Raw genomic sequence first — 23,649 nt, 5'->3', positions numbered from 1 at the left:
AGGGACATGTCTGGGATCCAATTCAACTCAACATGGCAGAATGAAGGCAAAATGGTGTATGTATGGAATTGAACTAAAATAATATTTGTCCACTTTTCTGCAGGTGTAAAGGAAGAATGTCCACTTGAAATAATTCCAGATGGGGTGGTGGTTCCATATGAAGGTAGAAATGTAACATGCAAGCCAACATCCAGTGAACATGGAAATGTCAAAAACCTCCACTGGGAAGCTTCAGATGGCACCAGGATCAACAGCAGCACGTTCTTGGTTGAACCCAGCAGAGATTGGGATATAAAGCCTGTCTGTATTGCTGTATTTGAGGGAATAGGAACATGTTACAAAGCATTAAGCTTCACCCCATACAGTATGTATAACTTATTTAATACTTCTACACCTAGCTCCATTATTGTATCTATAATGCATTGTTTGACCACATTAAAATTGCCTCCATAGAAATGCCAGACAGTGTCTCCATCCGTCCTGTGCACAGTTCAACTTCAGTGCTGGAGGACAAAGAGTACCAGATAGAATGTGAAATTATCAACATTGCTCCTGTTCAAAACCTTAGTGTATGGTGGTACCGAGGCAATGAAGCTATTGAACCAGCAGTCAGAGGTGGGTAATCCTCATTTATGCATATTCATCCTTTCAAACATGACACTCAAAGAAAGACAATAATTGATCAGTTTAGCTGATTTGCCATTTAGGATTTCAACATTTAAAGTTAAATAATTGTCATTTACACATACAGATGTGGTGCTTTAAGTATGCTGGAAAAATGATTGTTCTGGTAGCTCAGTGGTTAAGAGATCCGAATTGAATCCCCATTCAAGCTAGCTGTCTGTGTCATTGGACGAGGCACTTCATCTGCATTGTCCCAGTCCACCCAGGTGGAAATGAGTACCAGCCTTGGCTGAAAAAGTAGCCTGTAATGGACTGGCATCCCATCTATAGTTGGCCCTCATGATATGAGGAAAACCAGCGACGTGCAGTATCACTGTTCAATATTGCGATGGCAATATGAATTACGATAAATAAACAAACATGGAAGAACCAACATAATTTCTGTCTTTTCCATTTCCCTTGACAAACCAAAAAGCTCAAATGTTTAATTTCTTCACTTCTACCAGCTTCCCACTCTACTCACTGTGGAACCACGGAGTATCTGCATTTCAGGGTCAAATTTTACTTTGCGTCGTGTTGTGTGCAAATAAAATGATTCATACAAATATTTTCCAAAGTAAAAATAATAAATACTAATTAAAGTATTCATTGCACCTTGCATGCTTGTATGGAGATGATGAAGAAAATATGATTAATTGTGCAGCATTAATCCAGAGGGAGTTCTAGACTCTCATCTGCTTTCAGCTAGGGTTTCTGGGGATGAGTAGCAGCCTGATAAAGCAGTGGTTACACTGTAATAAGGTACTGCATAAACCACAACTGCATCTTTTAACTGATCAAAAATATATATGTTTTGTGATGCAAATGTGGTTGCTTGGTTTCCCATTTATTACCCTGCATGCTGGCGAAGATGAGTAGTGTAATCAGTCCTGTGGAATCAGTCGTGTGGAATGTTTTAATATATAAAAATATATAAATACCATAGCTACATTAAGTTTATGTGGACTAACCGTAAGATAAGGTCCGTTTTTCCCCATGATTTGTATAGTCCAGAGTTCCTTGTGGAGCTCTGGTTGAAAGAGTACAAAGTGAGTACTCTGAACTGCACAACAGTCGTGACTTTTTTTTTAGTCCCTGCAATGTTTTTTTTTTTTTTTTTTTTCATATAGCATCCGGGCTGTCCGTCTGTTCGTCTGTCCGGCCGCAATTAGCTCGGCACCTATTGCTCGCAAAAACTTCATATTTGGTGGGTATTTGCCTTGGAGGAGTACTTTGCATGGGTTCGAAGGCTGGTGACCTTGACGTACTTTTCAAGGTCACCAGTGGTCACAACTGTCAAATCCTTCGCCACAACATTGCTCGGCACCCATTACTCGTAGAAACTTCATATTTGGTGGGTACATGCTTTGAAGGAGTACTTCGCATGTGTTTAAAGGCCGGTGACCTTGACCTACTTTCCAAGGTCACCAATGGTCACAGTTGTCAAATCCTTCACCTGAAATTTGTTTGCCGCAATGTCCCTCGGCACCTATTGCTTTGCAAAAACGTCATATTTAGTGGATACATGCCTTGGAGGAGTACTACACATGGGTTTGAAGGCTGGTGACCTTGACCTACTTTTAAAAAATTACCAATAGTTGCATTTGTTTGAAGGGTACTGACTTATGGTCACTGTTGGCCACATCCTCTAAATAAATATAATGTCAATCTCCAATTTTTCCACTGTGTACCCCAGTGTACATCAAACACATGAGGATTCAACCAAATACCTACCCCACACATGTATATATTACTGCACTTTACATAGAAAATAGTACTGCACGCGGGGCATTTCGTGACAAATGTCTCCAGTTAACTCTGTTTTTATTTTTCATGAGTGTCAATTGTTTTTCAGCAACAGAATGTCCAGTGAAAGGTGTTAATTGTCCTGCTTGCTACACGTGCCCGCACACGACACAAATCCAAACTGAAGTGTGGAAAATGATTCATTTAATACTTAGCTCATCTTGTCCTCTGTCTCTCTCTGAGTTCTTTGATGTCCTGGTGCACGAGCAGTGCGCCTCTGTAAACTCCGCTTTGATAATTTCCATATCATGCTCCAGTAAACACTTGGCTGCCAGCTCTTGGCCAATTTTATTGTTAGTCTGCAACTGGTTTTGAAACCTCCTTTCCTGCTAGCTCCTCCCTGAAACAGTGCTTCTGAACTTCCAGCTCTTTCCTCCTGGGTTTCCCGGTTCCTCTTGAAGATTTATTAGGTCAGGTCTTGGGAATAACTTCCACCCGGTTGAATTTTTTGCACCTGTCTTTCTGTGTTCACTCCTTTGGTTTGGTTGAGGCGTTCTGAGGAGGCGCTTTCTGCTGGGATGTGACAAACCGTCCATCCTCAGGAACACTCAGCCCATAATGCCACATTCAGGAGACCTGAAATATAATACAAATAACAGTAAATTACATAGTTAGAAGTCAGTCTTCGGATTTAGCTACCAGGCGTGTGGCAAAAACAGACATTTGAGTTCACTTGAAGAATCAAGTGTCAAAACGTATCGGTTCTTCCTCTCCTGAGACATTCTGATTATTGATTGAGAAATTTCAGGATTTACTGAGCAGGTTTTTCAAGGTTGAGAATGAAATTTGTATCATTGCTCTGCAGATATTAATATGTAGCAGTGCTAAGTGATGTTACAAAGACAAAGAATCAAATCAAATGTTTTTGTGACATCATCAGGTGAGTTCAATGCTTAATTCCATTCATGTCTATTAGTAATTATGTCATGAAAGCAGTTTAAAATGAATTTTCCCCATTGCAGGTTTCAAGGATCTGCTTCTGACAGATAAAGTACTGAGTGGTTGTTTGTGCTCCTCCTCATTATATGGAACTTGCTGGATGTGATGGCACATGTTAATGCTCTGACACTGTTCAGAATGTGACAGTACTTTCTTCTGCTTTGTCTTTTTTTGCTTGCCCCCCTCCAAAAAAAAAAAAAAAATTACCTTCCCTGTCAGGCCCTCTGAGACTAACTGGCTGCCTGTATGAGAACAACACACACTGTGACATGAGTGTGATTAGCACGCCAGTGAACGTGTCATCCACCATCAGTATCACTCTGGGCAGAAAACACAGTGTTGCAGAATTCAGATGTGAGGCTTGTTTGGACCTGGGAGTTCCTCTAAACATGACGTCAAGTCCTCTCAACGTCACTGTTTATTGTAAGATTGCATTTATGTTCACTGCTCAGTGTTGTTACTATAAGCTTGAGTAGTGAAGAAATGACCAGCATGAAATGGAAGACATTCAGATTTTGATCACATTCGCAAAATTGCATTTATCTCACACTTTGTCTGTCTCGACAGATAAACCCACCATTAATACCACAAAACTTCCAAAGACAGTCCCAGTTTTCAGAGGATATCCTGAAGAGCTTGTTTGTGAAGCTGATGGTTACCCACCACCAAAGATCCAGTGGTTCTTTGGTTCAGATAAAGGTGCCTATGTGAATGGAGACATACTCATCGTAACCCAGGCGGGACATTACAACTGCTGTGCCACTAATGACATAGATTCCATCTCTCATGAGGTCGAGGTGATTTTAAAAGGTAACACCCTGAACTGAAACACTGTAGTTCATTTCTGACTATAAAATGTGTATCTTTGATTAAAAAATGTTGGTTAGTAGTTTTTTGTTGTTTTGTTTGTTTTTTTTTGGTCAGTCTGGGTCACCAAACTTAATATTTCACCGGTTCAAAAATCTTGCAGAGAGCTGAAGTGCTCATGTAAGTTTTACAATATTGCCCCTTCTTGAAATGGTTGAAAATGTCTAGACCTTGACATTCCTACATGCCCAGAGAAAGCCTGGTCTTCAGTGTTACATTTGTTAAACAAAAACAGGAAGGACATGGTGGAAAACATTCTGTCTCTGAGAAATCTGGCTGTTTTGAGCATACATGTGAGTTTCATTCAAGATCTTCAAAAAGATGAGACAAAGACTTTCCACCCAGATATCAAAGATTGGCCAGTAAATCTGGAGGGTAGCTGGAAAATTTGAAAAGTAACTAATCAGTGAGCAAAACCCTTTAATGTCTTCTCCCGTATAATAATGGTTTCCTGTTGGAATTCAAAAATCCAGTATGTGTATTTTATAAAAAACAATATTGCTAGGCTGGATTTGTTAAAAGGATTTTGGCAATTGTTTGTTTTAATGCACTCCTATAAATTGTAAGGAAATTTCATCTGTTCCACTTCACTATGTTTGTCCTAGGAGAAAAATACATTTAGGGCCACTTTGGCAGTTTTGATCCAGTCTACTTTTTCCCCCTCTCCTTTTAAAGTGAGTTGACTGTTGTGCTTCACCCATATAGGGTATGAAAACAATGGAAAATTATTTTTAAATCATCAGATATCAATTTGGTACAGTTGGCGCAGACAGTGAACATTCCATAAATGTTAAGATCTACCTTGAAACTTAACCTTCAGAAATAAACTTAATCTTCCTCTGAATCATTAAAGGCTCTTCCCCCTCGGTTATTTTTGGCTGTAACACCCTGTGTGGACAACCCCAACACTACCAGTTATTCCATTTCTAAGAGCGTTGCTGTACCTGTGTTGGGGGAATTGTACCTGCCTTGTACTGATGATGTGTCAGCATTAATGCCTTAATGAGAATGCATCACCATTGGTTTCATCCAAGGCAGTCAGACAGTTGGACGTCACCCACTCAGCAGTTGCGCTCCTCAAGCGGTTGCCAGGTGTTCAGACGTTACAGTGCTGTAGCTCCAGCACTGCACAATGCTGACTGAGGAACCTCAAAAACTATCTGTCAGAGAGAGTTGAAATACCTACACTCAACAAAAATATAAATGCAACACTCTTGGTTTTGCTCCCATTTTGTATGAGATGAACTCAAAGATCTAAAACTTTTTCCACATACACAATATCACCATTTCCCTCAAATATTGTTCACAAACCAGTCTAAATCTGTGATAGTGAGCACTTCTCCTTTGCTGAGATAATCCATCACACCTCACAGGTGTGCCATATCAAGATGCTGATTAGACACCATGATTAGTGCACAGGTGTGCCTTAGACTGCCCACAATAAAAGGCCACTCTGAAAGGTGCAGTTTTATCACACAGCACAATGCCACAGATGTCGCAAGATTTGAGGGAGCGTGCAATTGGCATGCTGACAGCAGGAATGTCAACCAGAGCTGTTGCTCGTGTATTGAATGTTCATTTCTCTACCATAAGCCGTCTCCAAAGGCGTTTCAGAGAATTTGGCAGTACATCCAACCAGCCTCACAACCGCAGACCACGTGTAACCACACCAGCCCAGGACCTCCACATCCAGCATGTTCACCTCCAAGATCGTCTGAGACCAGCCACTCGGACAGCTGCTGAAACAATCGGTTTGCATAACCAAAGAATTTCTGCACAAACTGTCAGAAACCGTCTCAGGGAAGCTCGTCTGCATGCTCGTCGTCCTCATCTGGGTCTCGACCTGACTCCAGTTCGTCATCGTAACCGACTTGAGTGGGCAAATGCTCACATTCACTGGCATTTGGCACGTTGGAGAGGTGTTCTCTTCACGGATGAATCCCGGTTCACACTGTTCAGGGCAGATGGCAGACAGTGTGTGTGGCGTCGTGTGGGTGAACGGTTTTCTGATGTCAGTGTTGTGGATCGAGTGGCCCATGGTGGCGGTGGGGTTATGGTATGGGCAGGCGTCTGTTATGGACGAGAACACAGGTGCATTTTATTGATGGCATTTTGAATGCACAGAGATACCGTGACGAGATCCTGAGGCCCACTGTTGTGCCATACATCCAAGAACATCACCTCATGTTGCAGCAGGATAATGCACAGCCCCATGTTGCAAGGATCTGTACACAATTCTTGGAAGCTGAAAATGTCCCAGTTCTTGCATGGCTGGCATACTCACCGGACATGTCACCCATTGAGCATGTTTGGGATGCTCTGGACCGGCGTATACGACAGCGTGTACCAGTTCCTGCCAATATCCAGCAACTTCGCACAGCCATTGAAGAGGAGTGGACCAACATTCCACAGGCCACAATTGACAACCTGATCAACTCTATGCGAAGGAGATGTGTTGCACTGCATGAGGCAAATGGTGGTCACACCAGATACTGACTGGTATCCCCCCAATAAAACAAAACTGCACCTTTCAGAGTGGCCTTTTATTGTGGGCAGTCTAAAGCACACCTGTGCACTAATCATGGTGTCTAATCAGCATCTTGATATGGCACACCTGTGAGGTGGGATGGATTATCTCAGCAAAGGAGAAGTGCTCACTATCACAGATTTAAACTGGTTTGTGAACAATATTTGAGGGAAATGGTGATATTGTGTATGTGGAAAACGTTTTAGATCTTTGAGTTCATCTCATACAAAATGGCAAAATGGGAGCAAAACCAGAAGTGTTGCATTTATATTTTTGTTGAGTGTAAATAGTCCCTGCTTTCAACATTGAAAATGGAGGGGGTCTGCCTGACAAAAACGTGACTTTTCAAGCACAATGTGACAGTCTGTCTGAAGGACTATACAAAGGTTTTTAATTCTTGTATTTGATTTTTTTTAATCCCATTTTATTAACACAGCTGTACTGTTGAAGCATACTTCAGTTTTCGAAACAATATCACTCACTTAAAATATCAGAAATACTAGACATGGTGCTTAAAAAAAAGTTCCATCAGCGATCTCTTTCCAAATTTTTTTCAGGTAGTGTCCTGTTAGAGAAATAATATCTTAGAGTGAATATTTGAGGGAAAAAAAAATCAGTCATTGCACTGTATGTCCCAATTTCTAATGTTCTGAAAAAATTAAAACTAGCCAAACATAAAAAATACGGCATAGCAGTTAGCTTCAAGCAACATTTTATCCCGTCTTTTACGAAGTTGGGCAGAGGTTATGTTTTCACCCGTTTGTTTGTTTGTTTGTCTGTTTGTGAACAGCCTGTAACCCATGATTTTTCATATATTAAGAAATGTGTACAGAGGATGCATATCCTGAGAGGCAAGAACTGATTCAGTTTTCAAGGTCATAGGTCAAAAAATCTTGGCAAAATCTCTATCTTTAACATTGAACAAATTTTCAAAAATTCATAACTCTGTCAATAAAGATCAAATTTCCTTCATATTTGAGAGCATTATGTAGGATGGTATCATTGACTGACAAAGTTTGATGTGGATCTGATCCAGATGACAGATTATGTGGCCATTTAAATTTTACATTGAAAATCCAATTTAATGTATATTTTACATTATATCATAACAAACGTGCCCCAATCACTCTCTTATTTGAAAATGAGGTGCAGACTGGCACTTACGATCACCTGACAAAGTTTGGTCCATATTTTGTATTTTGTGGACATTTGATTTTAATTTTGAAAAGCCCATTTGATGTACATTTTGCATTATATCTCAATTAAAAGAGCCTCCATCACTCTCTTTTGTGACAATGAGGTGCAAACTGGCACTCTCAATGAATAGACTTCTGACAGGCATCTGATCCATAATGCGGCTTTAGGGGATATTTGATTTTAAACATTGAAAAGCCCTTTTGATCTATATTTTGTATTATGTTTTAATGTATGAAAAGCCACTTGTAACAGGGCTTTGACCTTGAAAAATTTTTCCAACTTAAAAAGTTGTGGAATTAGAAACTAGTTTTGCGCTCTACAAGCACTGTGCTCTAGTTTTGAAATTGCAGCGCCTGATTTGTTTGAGAGGTATGAGCCATGTACAGTGATACAACAATACACCAAGTGGGGGGGGCAAAACAGGGAGTGGGGGAAAAAGTCTTCCAATTTGGAGGATTTAGTCATTAAAAAAAAAAAAAAGTAAAAAAGTTTAACTTTTCAGTGTGACTTGCTTTTTGTTTTAAGATGGTGTCAAGAGGTGTTCCCATGGCCTTATATACCCCATATTAATATGATAGATACTGGGACTATGACAAAGGTTCCTATGTTCCCCAGTTCTAGGGTTCAACGTTTCCCAGCTCTTTAAAGCACATAATGGAGGTGCCATTGTGTGTTACCAGGAAACGGAACTGGGGATCATGGACTCTGGGAACATATGGCACTTGGAACATAAGTACGCCCCAGCAGGGAATATATTGATGTTATTGGTTGATATTGAGCAACTTTTGATCATTTTATGGCTACATCCAGTTAGTATTTTCACAAATAGTATGTTGCAAACAACATATAGCTCAAGAACATAAAGTTTTTACAGATGTGTTGTTTAAAATGGTTTTATCTGATGGAGGAAGAAAAATGGAAATCTTGCATTTCCAGCTGAATATGTTGAAATGTGCACTATTAATAAGTTGTTTTTTTTATTTATTTATTTACAGAGGACTACCTGCCTCTTATTGCTGGACTTGTGGCTCTCACAGTGGTGGTCATCTCCATCATCTTTGTTTTTATTTACAGTATCTACTACAAGAACACTAAGATGCGCCGTTACAGTGTGAAAAACCCCAAACTCAAGAACCAGAATGGCAACGTAGCTCACAATAGCTGGGACATGCAATTTCCCATGACCAAACTGTCTTAGTGGCACAAGATGGATTACTGACTGCTCAGAATAAATCTCCCAGTTACAGCAAGTTGACACTCGAGCCTTTGGAAATCTCTTGTTTAAACCTACATTATTAACACAGTTCATGATGGAAAACCACCTGATGTCAGTCCATAATTTTAAGGGTTCTTTGTTGGGTGAAGTGTCACGCCTCCGTAGTGTTTCGTGAAAATTGGCTGAGCTGTTTATGGGTAATCCTTGTTAACAGACAGACAATAGCTCTGTGTTGAAGCTAATAAACTATGGCTTCAAATGTAAAATGTTATATTTACTACTGGATTCTACTTGTTTTCACTGGACAAAAAGAGAATGAAGCACAAACTGTAATCTGACTACCCAAAGAAAGTTTTGTAGGTTTTTTTTTTTTTTTTTTTAAGCACAAAAAGGATCTGATATGAATGTTTGTTTCTTTGTTTTTTTGTATCATGACAGGCTTGTGAATTCTTGAGGTTGTTGTTTTGTTTTGCTGCACTACCAGTGTATTAACCCTAAACATCTGTATATGCAATTATTCTGCCTTAATGTCTCAGTAATGAGTGGCAACCCTGGAAGATTGCAATGATTTAAGTAGCTGCTCTAACGCAGTACTAACCAGCTATTGTGTCCAGATTTCTATTGTTGATTGTGCGTATACACACACAAAAAACCCTTTGAGACCATTCTTGATGAACGGAGCCACGCTGTACTTCTGAATTTGCAGTCTTCTCTGAGCGTGGCCGTCAATGCACCGAAATTGTCTGAGCCTCTTTTGTATTCTTTTGTATGAATGACTGCATCTGTTAATGCCCGGTGCCCATCAGGACTGTATGTTCAGAATTCTACTTTACTTGGTGGGAAAGCTTTTATTTATTTATGAGAAAAAGATAAAGCTGCAGCAGTCTCGTATGGAGACTATACTGCACGTATAGTGCAGCAAATAACTGAAACAATACTTCACATGGTGATACAAGGACCAAATCAAGCACAAATTCTCCTTAGACATTGCTCCTTTGAGAAAAAATGACGGGCCACTTTAATTTTCAATAGGAGGCCATGTAGGGGTCAATTGAAGAATTACACAGGGGTTAAAATATAAAAATGCTCCAATAATTACCACATTATTTGTCTGATCATAAAGATTCCAAAAAGGTACAGTTTGGACTATCTGTGACTGAATGTTATGGGGTAAAAACCTTAAGAATGGTGACAAAGGTCAATTTCAGTTTGTACAGGGGTCAAAAGTTAAAGTTGCTCCAATTTAGTAAAAAATGGTGCAAACTGTTGCTTGAGCTACTTGGATTAATGAATGGAATAGTTTTGACTGTGCTGAATGCTTGGTCTCTAAAGTAAAGGTCAAATAATGTTGATGTCCATTGAATTCTGTGACATGTTACCCTGCAACGTGATAACTAAGCATGATACATGGTGCAAAAGATTCCATTTTTCAAACTCTATTAACCAATAATTTGCATCACCTTTGAACAAAATTGGAGCAACTCTAACTTTTGACCCCTGTACAAACTAAAACTGAACTTTGTCGCCATGCTTGCTGTTTTTACCCCATAACTCCAGAACATTCAGTCACAGATAGTCCAAACTATACCTTTTTGGAATCTTTATGATCAGACACATAATGTGGTATAGCTTTCAAAATGATTGGAACATTTTTTTTTTTTTGCCCCATGGACTTCTTCAGTTGACCCCTACTTGGCCACCATTCTTGTTGTTTTTACCCCATAACTCTATAGAATTCAGTCATAGATAGTCCAAACTATATCTTTTTGGAATCTTTACAATTAGATAAATAATGTGGTATAATTTTCAATATGACTGGAGCATTTTTATATTTTGACCCCTATGTAATCCTTCAATTGACCCCCAAGTGGCTGCCTATTGAAAATTCAAGTGGCCCGTCATTTTTAAAAAAAGAGTAATATCTAAGGTGTACTTTTGCCAAATTTGGTGCTTGTATCACCATTTGAAGGATTCCTCTGTAAATATTCTGTTATCTGCTGCACTAGTAATGGTGTAAAAAAGGGGTAAAAAAAAAAAAAAAAGGAAAATTAAGGAATGGTTACATTGTGTGCCTACCTGAGGTATTATGAGAACATTATAATGTATATTTGAATACTGCTGTAAATTGTTGATTTGTGTAAAACATTATTTTAATATTAAACAGCTTTTCTATGAAATTGTTTATTTTTGTAATAAGAAAGATGAAAATTAATGTCAATGTTTAACAGCTACTTTAAAGACACCAGCTGAAAATCGGCAGAGTATGTCTTCTTTAATGTGAATCTCTCACTCATTTAATTTCTGCTTTGCTGAACTAATCTAGGAAGGTGAGTCTTGCAGAACTTGCTGACTAAGATGATATGAGTGGGAATCCCAAAAAATGTATCCAAACAACACACACAAACCCTGAGAAATTTGGTCTACAGAGTTGTGATTTTTGCTTACAGTCCATCTGGAAAGTATTCACAGTGCTTCATTTTTTCCACCTTTTGTTACAGCCTTATTCCAAAATAGATGAAATTCTTTTTTTTTTTTTCCCCCTCCCCTAAAAATTCTACTCACAACACCCCATAATGCCAACATAATTTTTTTTCAGTTTTATTAATAAAATTAAGAAATCACATGTACATAAGTATTCACACCCTTTGCTCAATACTTTGTTGATGCACCTTTGGCAGCAATTACAGCCTCAAGTCTTCTTGAAAATGATGCCACAAGCTTGGTGCACCTATCTTTGGACAGTTTTGCTCATTCCTCTTTGCAGCACCTCATCAGGTTGGATGGGGAGTGTTGGTGCACAGCCATTTTCAGATCTCTCCAGAGATGTTCAATCAGATTCAGGTCTGAGCTCTGGCTGGACCACCTTTGATATCTTGGTTGTGTGCTTAGGGTCACTGTCCTGCTGAAAGATGAATCGTCGCCCCAATCTGAGGTCAAGAGCACTCTGGAGCCCAGACCTGAATCCGATTGAACATCTCTGGAGAGATCTGAAAATGACTGTGCACTGATGCTCCCCATCCAACCTGATGGAGCTTGAGAGGTGCTGCAAAGAGGAATGGACAAAACTGCCCAAAAATAGGTGCACCAAGCTTGTGGTGTCATACTTAAGAAGACTTGAGGCTGTAATTACTGCCAAAGGTGCATCAATAAAGCACTAAGCAAAGGGCGTGAATACTTAGGCACGTATTAGTTCTTAGTTTGTTTTTTTTTGGGGGGGGGGGGGGTTTATAAACTTGTTTTTTATAAAATGTTTTCATGTCATTATGGGGTGTTGTCCGTAGAATACTGGGGGAAAAAATGAATTTCATCCATTTTGGATTAAGGCTTTAACATAACAAAACTTGGAAAAAGTGAAGCGCTGTGAATACTTGCTGGATGCACCGTAGGCGGTGGAGGCTGTGGGCGCAAACAAATGCATGCGTATCTGTAACCACAAGACTTCTAGTCCCTTAATTTTAACACTTCAGACGGTATGGAAGTTAACGTATGAGGGCAATCTGATGACTACAATTCATAGTATGTCTACCCATACATGTGGAAGAAGAAATCCTATGTAGACTCTGAGGGCTGTTGATGGTCTTCAGATTCCATTGCATGAAGCACATGAGAGTGTTTAACTTTCCCTGGAGGGGTCACCAGTCCAACACAGGTTACTTCCCCAACCAAGCTGGTTAGCAAGGGCGCAATTTAGAACTATAAATTGGGGGGGACGAAGTGCGAGGTCCGCAGGGCCAAAGCCCATAGGCCGGGGGTCTGGGGGCCGCTTTAGGCCCCCAGAAGCCAATGGTTTCTAGATAAGCTCAGATGCATTCTGAGCATCCAGAACAGGAATTTTAATGTTTTGAGAAGACCATAAAGTGGACACCATTTATGCAATTTGAAATTGTGGATATAAGTACTTTATTCTGAGAATAGCCAGCATTGATTTTATTAACATCCTGATGTAAATAAGGTATCACCACGTGTAGAACTCAAAAAGAATGATAGGTTGAGTTTCCATTTAAAAAAACAACTGCAATGTGGTAAAATGTATTCATAAATATGAAAGAACAGGCTCATAATAATTATTAACTTATCGCATACTGTATTTTTTTTTCTCAAGATTTGTTTTTGCATAAGTTTGAAAAAACAACAGATCATATGTTTAGGATAAATTACTTATCATGAATTTAATTTTCGAAGTGGCACTAATGACAACACTCATACTGAACATAATTTCACTTGCATAGACTGATTTTGGAGATCAAGCAATAATTGCAGATGCGCTTTCTGAGGTCCCAGATAGCTTTTCTGATTTCCTTTTCTAACTTTCAGAATTTAGTCAATTAGCATATGGACCATTGATACTTATGTGTAGACAATAGTCCCTAGAGGCAACTATTTTTGGTTTCAAATCTGGGCAAATGCAGTCCCAGAAAATTCCGAATGTGACAAATAAGAAACAGGCGTTGTAAACAAGTCAGTGCTGCTAAAAATACAAACTTGCAGAAACAAAGATACTATTCTGACATGGTTTGCACATAAGACTGGCATAGCATGTTTCAAGTACACACATATATGTCAGAAGATGGGGGAGACATACCATATTCTGTCCCCCCTGGTTGAGGGGGTGGTGGTGGGGGGGGACCACCCTTGCTGGTTTGCCATTCATTTGCAGCTAGGCAGACTGACAATGCAGATTTTAGTGTCTTGTTCAAGGACACACGTAGTAGAAGCGGGCTCGATCCCAGGTCTAAATACTGGTTGGTCAGCTGAGCTCCATATCCACTGAGCTACCTGTGCGGCACCTGTAGATGGTGCCTAAATAATCATGCAAACATCTCCAAGTTCAAGACTCAAACTGGGGTTTTCCACACCCTGTACAAATCGCTGCAGTTCTTCAAACAGGTTGATCAACTTTTTTAAAACTGAATAGAATCATATTCTGGTGTGTATGTGTGTGTATGGGGGGGGGGGGTGGAAATGGGTGTGGATGATGTGGATTCGTGTACGGACACGCACGGACGCGCGTGACTTCTAACCAAGCCATATTCGCACATGGTTTTTCCTAAGTGTAAGTGAATGCATCAGGTTAGTTTTACTTTGGGTGTTACTAGTGCAGCGATTTTGTACAAAGTCTGGTCGGCTGGACAACTTAAAAATAAAATAACTTGTATAACGTGTATTTTTTTTTTTTAAACGGAAACGGTTCAAGCCAAAAGTTAAGCGAAATCAACATGAAGTGGTTGTTCATTCTCTGCAGCGTCGTTGTGTGTACAGGTAAGAATGCTAACGTTAGCCAGGTGGATTTTTTTTTTTTTAAGTTATGATTTTGGTATTAAATAAGAACAATTTATGTCCGTAAGATTGTATCTTCTCGAATCAGCTCACAGCCTACGCCCTTTTACTGTCGCCTGTTGTTTGCAGAGCTCAGTTTGTTTGTCACAGCGTCGTGCTGTTTGTAAAGTCGTGGTTTTATCCCCGGTTGGTGGTTTAGACGACAGCCATTAATAAATTGACAGGAATCCCAAGATTTTGCTGAGTTCAACTTCAGACTTTGCCTTTAAAAAAAAAAAAAAAAAAAAAAAAAAAAGCTCTGTCAAACTGGGTCCTGCAGAGGTGGAAAGACCGCTGAAAGCGGCCGTCATCCAGACGCAGCTCCTGCATTAAAATCAATCAATCAATCAATTTTTTTATATAGCGCCAAATCACAACAAACAGTTGCCCCAAGGCGCTTTATATTGTAAGGCAAGGCCATACAATAATTATGTAAAACCCCAACGGTCAAAACGACCCCCTGTGAGCAAGCACTTGGCTACAGTGGGAAGGAAAAACTCCCTTTTAACAGGAAGAAACCTCCAGCAGAACCAGGCTCAGGGAAGGGCAGTCTTCTGCTGGGACTGGTTGGGGCTGAGGGAGAGAACCAGGAAAAAGACATGCTGTGGAGGGGAGCAGAGATCGATCGCTAATGATTAAATGCAGAGTGGTGCATACAGAGCAAAAAGAGAAAGAAACAGTGCATCATGGGAACCCCCCAGCAGTCTACGTCTATAGCAGCATAACTAAGGGATGGTTCAGGGTCACCTGATCCAGCCCTAACTATAAGCTTTAGCAAAAAGGAAAGTTTTAAGCCTAATCTTAAAAGTAGAGAGGGTGTCTGTCTCCCTGATCTGAATTGGGAGCTGGTTCCACAGGAGAGGAGCCTGAAAGCTGAAGGCTCTGCCTCCCATTCTACTCTTACAAACCCTAGGAACTACAAGTAAGCCTGCAGTCTGAGAGCGAAGCGCTCTATTGGGGTGATATGGTACTACGAGGTCCCTAAGATAAGATGGGACCTGATTATTCAAAACCTTATAAGTAAGAAGAAGAATTTTAAATTCTATTCTAGAATTAACAGGAAGCCAATGAAGAGAGGCCAATATGGGTGAGATATGCTCTCTCCTTCTAGTCCCCGTCAGTACTCTAGCTGCAGCATTTTGAATTAACTGAAGGCTTTTTAGGGAACTTTTAGGACAACCTGATAATAATGAATTACAATAGTCCAGCCTAGAGGAAATAAATGCATGAATTAGTTTTTCAGCATCACTCTGAGACAAGACCTTTCTGATTTTAGAGATATTGCCTAAATGCAAAAAAGCAGTCCTACATATTTGTTTAATTTAATGCATTAAATAATGATACTCCCTGTATTGGGAGCTTTCCACAACAACTCGCTCAGTGTGATCAAGGTCCGTCATGTTAGCTTGACTGACAACCGGAACCGGCTAGCGGAATGGAAGCTCCTCCTATTTGATGGCGCACCGGGGCGAATTATTCACGGCAAAAGCAGAGTGACACACCGGGCGAAGGAGGCGTGTCCGTCGCCACGCGACCCCCGCAAATTTGTAGCGTCTGATCACGCCCGGTGTGAACGCGGCATTACAGACAGAGTAGACTTTGATGAAACTGCGTGTGCAGCAGTCAGTGCATGCGGGAGAGAAAAAAGCTTGAGTACCGATCTTTTTACATGAGGATCGTTCAGTGTCAATACCAGCGTTGGTATCGATATTATCGATATTAGGATCCATCCGCCCACCTCTAGCATGTTGAAGTTGTTTTTGCATTTATAGTAGTAGGCTCTGTTGCACTTAATGTTACAAAAGTGTGAAAATAAAAAAACAAAAACATTTAATCATGGTGAATTACCATTATTTGATGATTTTCAATTTGACAGATTTATAGACAACAGTACATTTATTTCATTTTATTTATTTATTTGAATGGGACAATGCATATTAATGAACAGAAAACGAGTGACTAAATATGCCAGATTTAGCTCAAGGCTATTTTCCATCCGCAGTACCATGGGGTAAAAATACCACCAACACAAAACATACATGACCCATACAAAGGAATACAATACAACATAACACATTACGAGACAAACACTACAATAAACAAATTAACATGACAATACAAATGAGATAACACAAAATCAACACTATTGCTAAAGTGCCTAAATGTTAAAGAGCTGATCATAAATAAAACAGAAAATTTTTACACACTCATCTATACCCTCTTCTTCATCTAATATCTCAACTAATATTCACAGTTTTGCTGACCAAGGAGCCATTTTTTAAGTCCCCTCTTAAATAAAACACATGTTGCTTTCTCTAACTATAATTGGTAGAGCGTTCCAACTGGAACAACCCTTGATAGAAAGCACATTATTAAAGGTTACTAATGGTGTATATCAACAGAATCATGTTTTATTTTTGTTAATTGAACAAAACTGGATCTGTTTTGTTAGCTATTTGAATGTATTACATTTAGTTGTGAATTTTAAAATCAGTTTGGGGCTGTAATATACACCATCAAATAATTTAAAGAGGTTAGGACCAGTGGACCCTCCCTAGACATTAAGTAGCCCAAAGTTTAAAAGAAAGCAGGAAACCTTGGAAATGATTGCTGGGGAATATGATGATGTAATGTGCAAGATATGTTATGTGTGCAAAGGAGCCGTAGTATAATTTTAGTGCAACCTCTGGGCATTTTGAAAACCTCTGTGATGTAAGTGCATGTGTGCATTTTGTAAATCTGAGCTATTCTTAGGATCTGGACCATATCGGAAGTGTACTACTGCACAACTCTTAAGCCTCGGTCCCACCGAGTGAAGAAGGAACCACGCACCCTGTTTTTTTTTTTTTTTGTTTCGTGAGCTATCGTGGCATTATAGTGGTTCAGAGTGGCTCTTAGAGGCATTATCTTCAGTTAACGAGGCTCCTCTCTGAGCGTGGCGCTAATTTCAAGATGTTCAAAATTTAGCAACAACAGCGTGGCGCAGTTTGTGTTCGAATTACTGCGACAACTTAGAGGCATTTGCGTGGTGCTTACGAGTCTGCTAAAAGTCCATTATCCGTGCGCCTGGCACCTTCACAGGACCTGAGAGGCTATTTTTGGAGCGGCTCCTCCTCTTGCGCACACAATTGCACCTGCTCTGTGCGCTGGACTCTATATACGAGGTCTGTCAAAGTATAGGTCCTTTTTATTTTTTTCAAAAACTATATGGATTTCATTCATATGTTTTTACGTCAGACATGCTTGAACCCTCGTGCGCATGCGTGAGTTTTTCCACGCCTGTCGGTGACGTCATTCGCCTGTGAGCACTCCTTGTGGGAGGAGTCGTCCAGCCCCTCGTCGGAATTCCTTTGTCTGAGAAGTTGCTGAGAGACTGGCGCTTTGTTTGATCAAAATTTTTTCTAAACCTGTGAGACACATCGAAGTGGACACGGTTCGAAAAATTAAGCTGGTTTTCGGTGAAAATTTTAACGGCTGATGAAAGATTTTGAGGTGATACTGTCGCTTTAATGACTTCCCACGGAGCGAGACATCGCGCAGCGCTCTCAGGCGCCGTTGTCAGCCTGTTTCAAGCTGAAAACCTCCACATTTCAGGCTCTATTGATCCAGGACGTCGTGAGAGAACAGAAGTTTCAGAAGAAGTCGGTTTCAGCATTTTATCCGCATATTCCACTGTTAAAGGAGATTTTTTTAATGAAAGACGTGCGGACGGATTGCAGCGTCGACTCGCAGCCGCTGCGACGCTCCGCCACAGGAAAAACACCTCCGTTGGAAGCCTTAAGGACAAGTTGGAACATGTCCAGGTGTTAAACAATTTTTCATATACTCACTCCACTGAAAGCCATCAAAAGCCGCCTGGATTTTACAAATGGTTATCAACACGGAGGTGTTTTTCTTGTGCCACCGCGCCGGCTGCGTCCCGACGCGCGGACCCGTCCGCACGTCTTTCATTAAAAAAATCTCCTTTAACAGTGGAATATCCGGATAAAATGCTGAAACCGACTTCTTCTGAAACTTCTGTTCTCTCACGACGTCCTGGATCAATAGAGTCTGAAATGTGGAAGTTTTCAGCTTGAAACAGGCTGACGACGGCGCCTGGGACCGCTGCGCGACGTCTCGCACCGTGGGAAGTCCTTAAAGCGACAGTATCACCTCAAAATCTCTCATCAGCCGTTAAAATTTTCACCGAAAACCAGCTTAATTTTTCGAACCGTGTCCACTTCGATGTGTCTCACAGGTTAGAAAAAATTTTGATCAAACAAAGCGCCAGTCTCTCAGCAACTTCTCAGACAAAGGAATTCCGACGAGGGGCTGGACGACTCCTCCCACAAGGAGTGCTCACAGGCGAATGACGTCACCGACAGGCGTGGAAAACCCGCGCATGCGCACGAGGGTTCAAGCATGTCTGACGTAAAAACATATGAATGAAATCCATATAGTTTTTGAAAAAAATAAAAAGGACCTATACTTTATTGACAGCCCTCGTATTTTGTAGTGGATTAATCATTTTCTGCCAAACCTTGGATGTTGAAAACACTTCTAATCACTTCTGGCATCACAGAGGACTGTTTCATCTGGACACTTTTTTTTCCTCTCTTTCCTGCTCCATGTGGGATGTATTTTGAGCAGCTTAAGGTAATTATTTTTAATGTTTTTTATAGCTTGATAAAACAGTTCCTTGCTATAAAAGTATGTCTGTATGTTGATGTCTGTTGTATGTAAAAGTATGTTGATTTAATATCTTGTTAATGGATCACTGTGTGTGCGTACTGAGGCAGGACCTGAGAGGCTATTTTTGGAGCGGGTCTCCTCTTTGCGCACCAAATTCTACCTGCTCTGTGCGCTGGACTCTATATAAAATAATTATTTTGTAGCGGATTAATCATTTTCTGTCAAACCTTGGATGCCGAAAATACCTGTAATCACTTCTGGAATTAATGTATCACATGAGGTCCGCTGTGTGTGCGCACTGAGGCAGTAGTGACTCCTCATCACGCTTCAAACGAGCATTTAGGCAGAACGCCAGCTCACAAAAGAGTGATATTTCAGTCAATATTGGACGAACACAAAGTTAAAATTTGGATGACTGCGTGAAAGTGGATGTGTGTTTAAAGCCATGGAAGATAATAACTCCAGTGGAGCAGCTAAGAGCTGTGCGGCAACACAGGTGGAGAGCGCACAAAAGACCGATTTTGAAGACATAACACAAAGTTAAAAGTTGTATCATGGTGACTTGTAAGCTGCAGAAGAAATAAAGAAATATATATATTGAAAATGATCCACAGGTGTATATAATAAAACGGCCACCTCATTCTATATGCAGAACGGCACAGCGCGCAAAAGAGCACTTTTGCAGAAATAAACAGACGAACACAGTGTCAAAAGTGGAATCACGTTGTAAAAATGATTGTGCTTAAAGCCAGGGAAAAAATAAAGCCAGCAAGCCACGGATGGAACGGAAGCCAGAAAGAGTAGAGAGGCGGCTGTCCATGAAAGGACAACAGCAGCGCGCGCGCAAAAGAGCGCTTTTGCAGAAATAAACGGACAAACATAAAGTTTTGTGTGTTTAAAGCCGCAAAAAAAAAAAAAAGCCAGAGAGCCGCGGAGCCAGTGATGAGCACAGAGGCGGCTCTCCAGGAACCCATGGTTCGGGTCTAGCTGGTCTGGTGCATTACAGGTGGACTGCAGCCTGGCGCGAAGCGCACAACTGCGGAACTGTGATGGAGTGTCTATTTTTGGACTGCGTTAAAAAAAAAAGAAAAAAAAAAGAAGGGACATCTTTAAATGCTGCTGTGAATCTGTGAATTGAAAACCCACACTTTGAAGGGACCAGGTGTAGGAGGGCTGGAGGTTTGGACCAAACTCATGCCTAAACGTGCGCCAACATAGCGCTATCATGGCACTACGAGGCTTAGTGTGGCTGATGCGAGCCATTCGAGGCTGTAATGACAGGTCGGTCGTGGCTCACTAGAGGCTGCTACGCGGCACATGCGGGGTACAGAGAGGCACATAGTGGCACCTTCATAGTGGATACGTGTTAAGATGAAAATGTGGGTCATTCTTCAAATAATCACCCCACACCCATGCGTGGCTCCTTCTTCAGCCTTCATTATTCGGTGGGACCGAGGCTTTAATCAGGGCTGGATTAAAACCTAACAGTACCCCTGGGCAACATCATTGAAAGATGCCCCCCGCCCAACACACCCTACCCACCCTGGTGATTGCAAAGTTGCTGTTATCATTACATGTATTTCTGCATGAATGCATTGCTATAAAGATGCAACTTTTTCTTTTTAAAGAAATTATTTTATATTCTGTCTTTCTTACATATGTAAACTGATGCTTGCATTTTGTCAATATGTTTGTAGCCAACTAACACAAAGCTGAACTCTTCAAGGAAGTGAAGAGGTGAAGTGTATTTTTAATATCACATAGCGGCACTTGTCTTTTCCGTCTGTCTGCTGCACTGACACCCTTATTGTGTCACAATAATTAAAATAGGAACAAGGCTTGTGATCATGAGAAAACTTTGTTGCACTACTGATTTGCTGTTGTAATTTTCTGCACACATTTTCTAATGGGACAAACTGTCACAGTCAAAAAAAAAAAAAGTTGTGGAGACTATTTTAGTTGATCGTTATAAATGACGGTGATAATGCTCAGCACAAACTGTTTAGATTGTTGCTTTCTGAGACTGGCTGGAGCTCAGCTGAGCCTTTAACCTGCTGAGGGTGAAGGAAAAAAGCCAAGATTTGCTTTTGTGGCGCAAACAAGCAGTCTGTCATGTAACCATTTGTTTTGTAGACTTTGAAGTTAAAATCCACATTCAGATGGAGCTGGAACACACCACTACATATTTCTTGTTCTGTGATGTTTCATATGGTTAACCACCAAGCCACCGTGGAAACATGGGTGTGTTAATAATGAAAGTATCAAATTTTAAGGTTTGGGGAAAACATGGTGTGGAGTTCATTTAGAAATCTAAAGTAAGTGCAGTTTATGGGTTTCTCTTATACGACAGTCGCCACCAGTGAGTAGATCATTACTTTAAAACAATACTTCATGTCTGAGGTTGTAAAATAGTGAACTTGTCCTTTAAAATAAAAAGGGAGAGTACGATTAAGTTTATTGTAGTTTTTAGTTTCTACTTTGTTTTACCTGGAAAGTACCCACTGTGGTAGATATACCTGGTGAGATCTTTTTTTTTCTGTGTACCGGTAGGTGATCATTTAAGTGCCTCATGTCCTGTTGAACTGATCCCCCCAAGTGTTGTGGTGGAATATGGAGATGCCATCTCAATAAACTGCAGCTCACTCGCTACCGTGATGGATGGAATGGGCTGGGAGTCACCCTTCGGTGGCACAGGACTGCTAGAACAAACATCTGTTTCCTGGTATGTCATGTCTCTGCAGACCTGGAAAATTGAACCAAAGTGCTTCATCAATCTCCCTGATGATCAGTGTTTCAAAGTTGCGCCAATCACCATTTACAGTAAGTAATCTAAAGGTTTATATTCAGTTAGAAAGCAGGGCAATGCTGAATTTTGAAAATTCTGTGTCACCAATATGAGGATTTTTCTTTTTCTTTCTGTCATTTATACAGAAATGCCGGAGGATGTTTCAGTCACAGTGTTACATGATGGTCCACTGATGGAGAACAAAATGTACGTTGTGTTGTGCACTGTCACTGATGTCGCTCCATTAAGGAACCTTTCTTTGACTATGCACACAGGGAAAGAGGTCATGGGACTAATGGTAAATGACACAGGGTTGCCAACACCGCAAAACCTTACAATACCCATCCAAAAGCACTTTTCAAGACATCATAATGGAACTCATATCACTTGTCAAGCAAAGCTGAACCTTGCTCCACCAGGAGCAGATCCGCTCATAATGACGTCAACGCCATATGAATTGATTGTACACTGTGAGTTTTTAATTTCCTTTTTACTGCAGTAATCAGGACTTTTGTGTTTTTTATTTAAATATTTCTGCATTTATGTTAATTGTATCTGCAGATCCACCAACCTTCATCAAACCTAAAACGGAGATGGTGCCTCTTCCAAATAGAGGGGAAATAACTTTAAATTGCATGGCTACAGGAAACCCTGTCCCAGTCTACAGTTGGCAGGTGCCACATTATGCAGACGAGAATCCAGGGAATCAGCCCACCCTGACGGGTTCAGTGCTGCTCCCAGGGACCTATAACTGCACAGCAACCAACCTGCTCGGCAGCACAACTAAACATTTCATCATCGCTGAAGAACCAAGTAAGAAATTGTTAAAGTCAATAAGTTCTTTGTCTTGTTGTGTTCCCTCATTTTCTTGCAGTGTTAATTATTCCATAGTTCCACTGAGCTGTCGTTCTCTGTCAGGCTGCTGGAATTTTAATGATTGTTTATTTTCACATCAGGATGTAAAGTGGTGTTTCACAAGCAAGCCCTGACCTCCGGTACTGAGAAATGAAGCAATCGTAGAAGTGGCAAATGTTGCACTTCTTTGAACAGCCACTTTAGGCTGACTTGAAGAGCGAGTTATTCTCTATAGACTCCCATGTTAAAATGTTCAGTTTTAGATGTCTGTGGAGTAGTAATGAGAGACTCAGTCATTTGTATATGTAATATGTATATTTATCCTTTCTGAGCAATTTCTTAAAAATATCTGAGATAATGACTTTCCACGTTGAAAGAATTTGGTACTCTGGATAGAGTTGGGGCTGATCCGATCCTGTATCGGTATTGGGTTCCGATACAGATGTAATTTGCGTCTCGGAATTTCCCGATCCAACCTGTGGGATTTTCCGTTACCGGAGAGAAACCACATCTGTGAAACCTCTCTCGTGCTGCCTGGTCTCTGCTATGTTTACTACTGAGTGGGAGGAGAGGAGGGGAAGGATTCTGAGCTGAAGCCGAGCTGGTTCTTCCGCGCACCGCAGCCAAGAGTTTTAAGTCACCGGTAACAGCAAATTTTCACCTGGCTCTCGGGTTCAAATGGTTTGTGTCTCCGAGCATGGATTTTCCAAAAAATGAACTGAATTGTTACTGAAAAATCAGCCACTTCAACGTCCCAAGGCTGTAAAATGCTTTAACAGCAGCTCAGGGCGCAACTGAGGATGGCAG

The 23,649-nt window shown here is 40.6% G+C and overlaps 1 protein-coding gene across 1 annotated transcript in view; it reads left to right on the top strand.

The window, feature by feature from the left end:
- Window positions 1–23,649, top strand: part of icam3 (intercellular adhesion molecule 3) — a 55,939-nt gene that overhangs the window by 15,909 nt on the left and 16,381 nt on the right. The window contains exons 8-16 of the mRNA XM_034190502.1: window positions 104–364; window positions 454–615; window positions 3,628–3,831; window positions 3,976–4,218; window positions 8,995–9,196; window positions 14,458–14,474; window positions 21,753–22,022; window positions 22,134–22,457; window positions 22,549–22,800. Coding sequence (XP_034046393.1) covers window positions 104–364; window positions 454–615; window positions 3,628–3,831; window positions 3,976–4,218; window positions 8,995–9,196; window positions 14,458–14,474; window positions 21,753–22,022; window positions 22,134–22,457; window positions 22,549–22,800 — 1,935 coding nt within the window. The remainder of the gene's footprint in view (window positions 1–103; window positions 365–453; window positions 616–3,627; window positions 3,832–3,975; window positions 4,219–8,994; window positions 9,197–14,457; window positions 14,475–21,752; window positions 22,023–22,133; window positions 22,458–22,548; window positions 22,801–23,649) is intronic.

The sequence above is a fragment of the Thalassophryne amazonica genome, chromosome 16 (genome assembly GCF_902500255.1).
Source record: "Thalassophryne amazonica chromosome 16, fThaAma1.1, whole genome shotgun sequence".
Taxonomy (NCBI): domain Eukaryota; kingdom Metazoa; phylum Chordata; class Actinopteri; order Batrachoidiformes; family Batrachoididae; genus Thalassophryne; species Thalassophryne amazonica.
The sequence above is the reverse complement of the archived record's forward strand: the minus strand, read 5'-3'. Positions and strand labels throughout refer to the sequence as shown.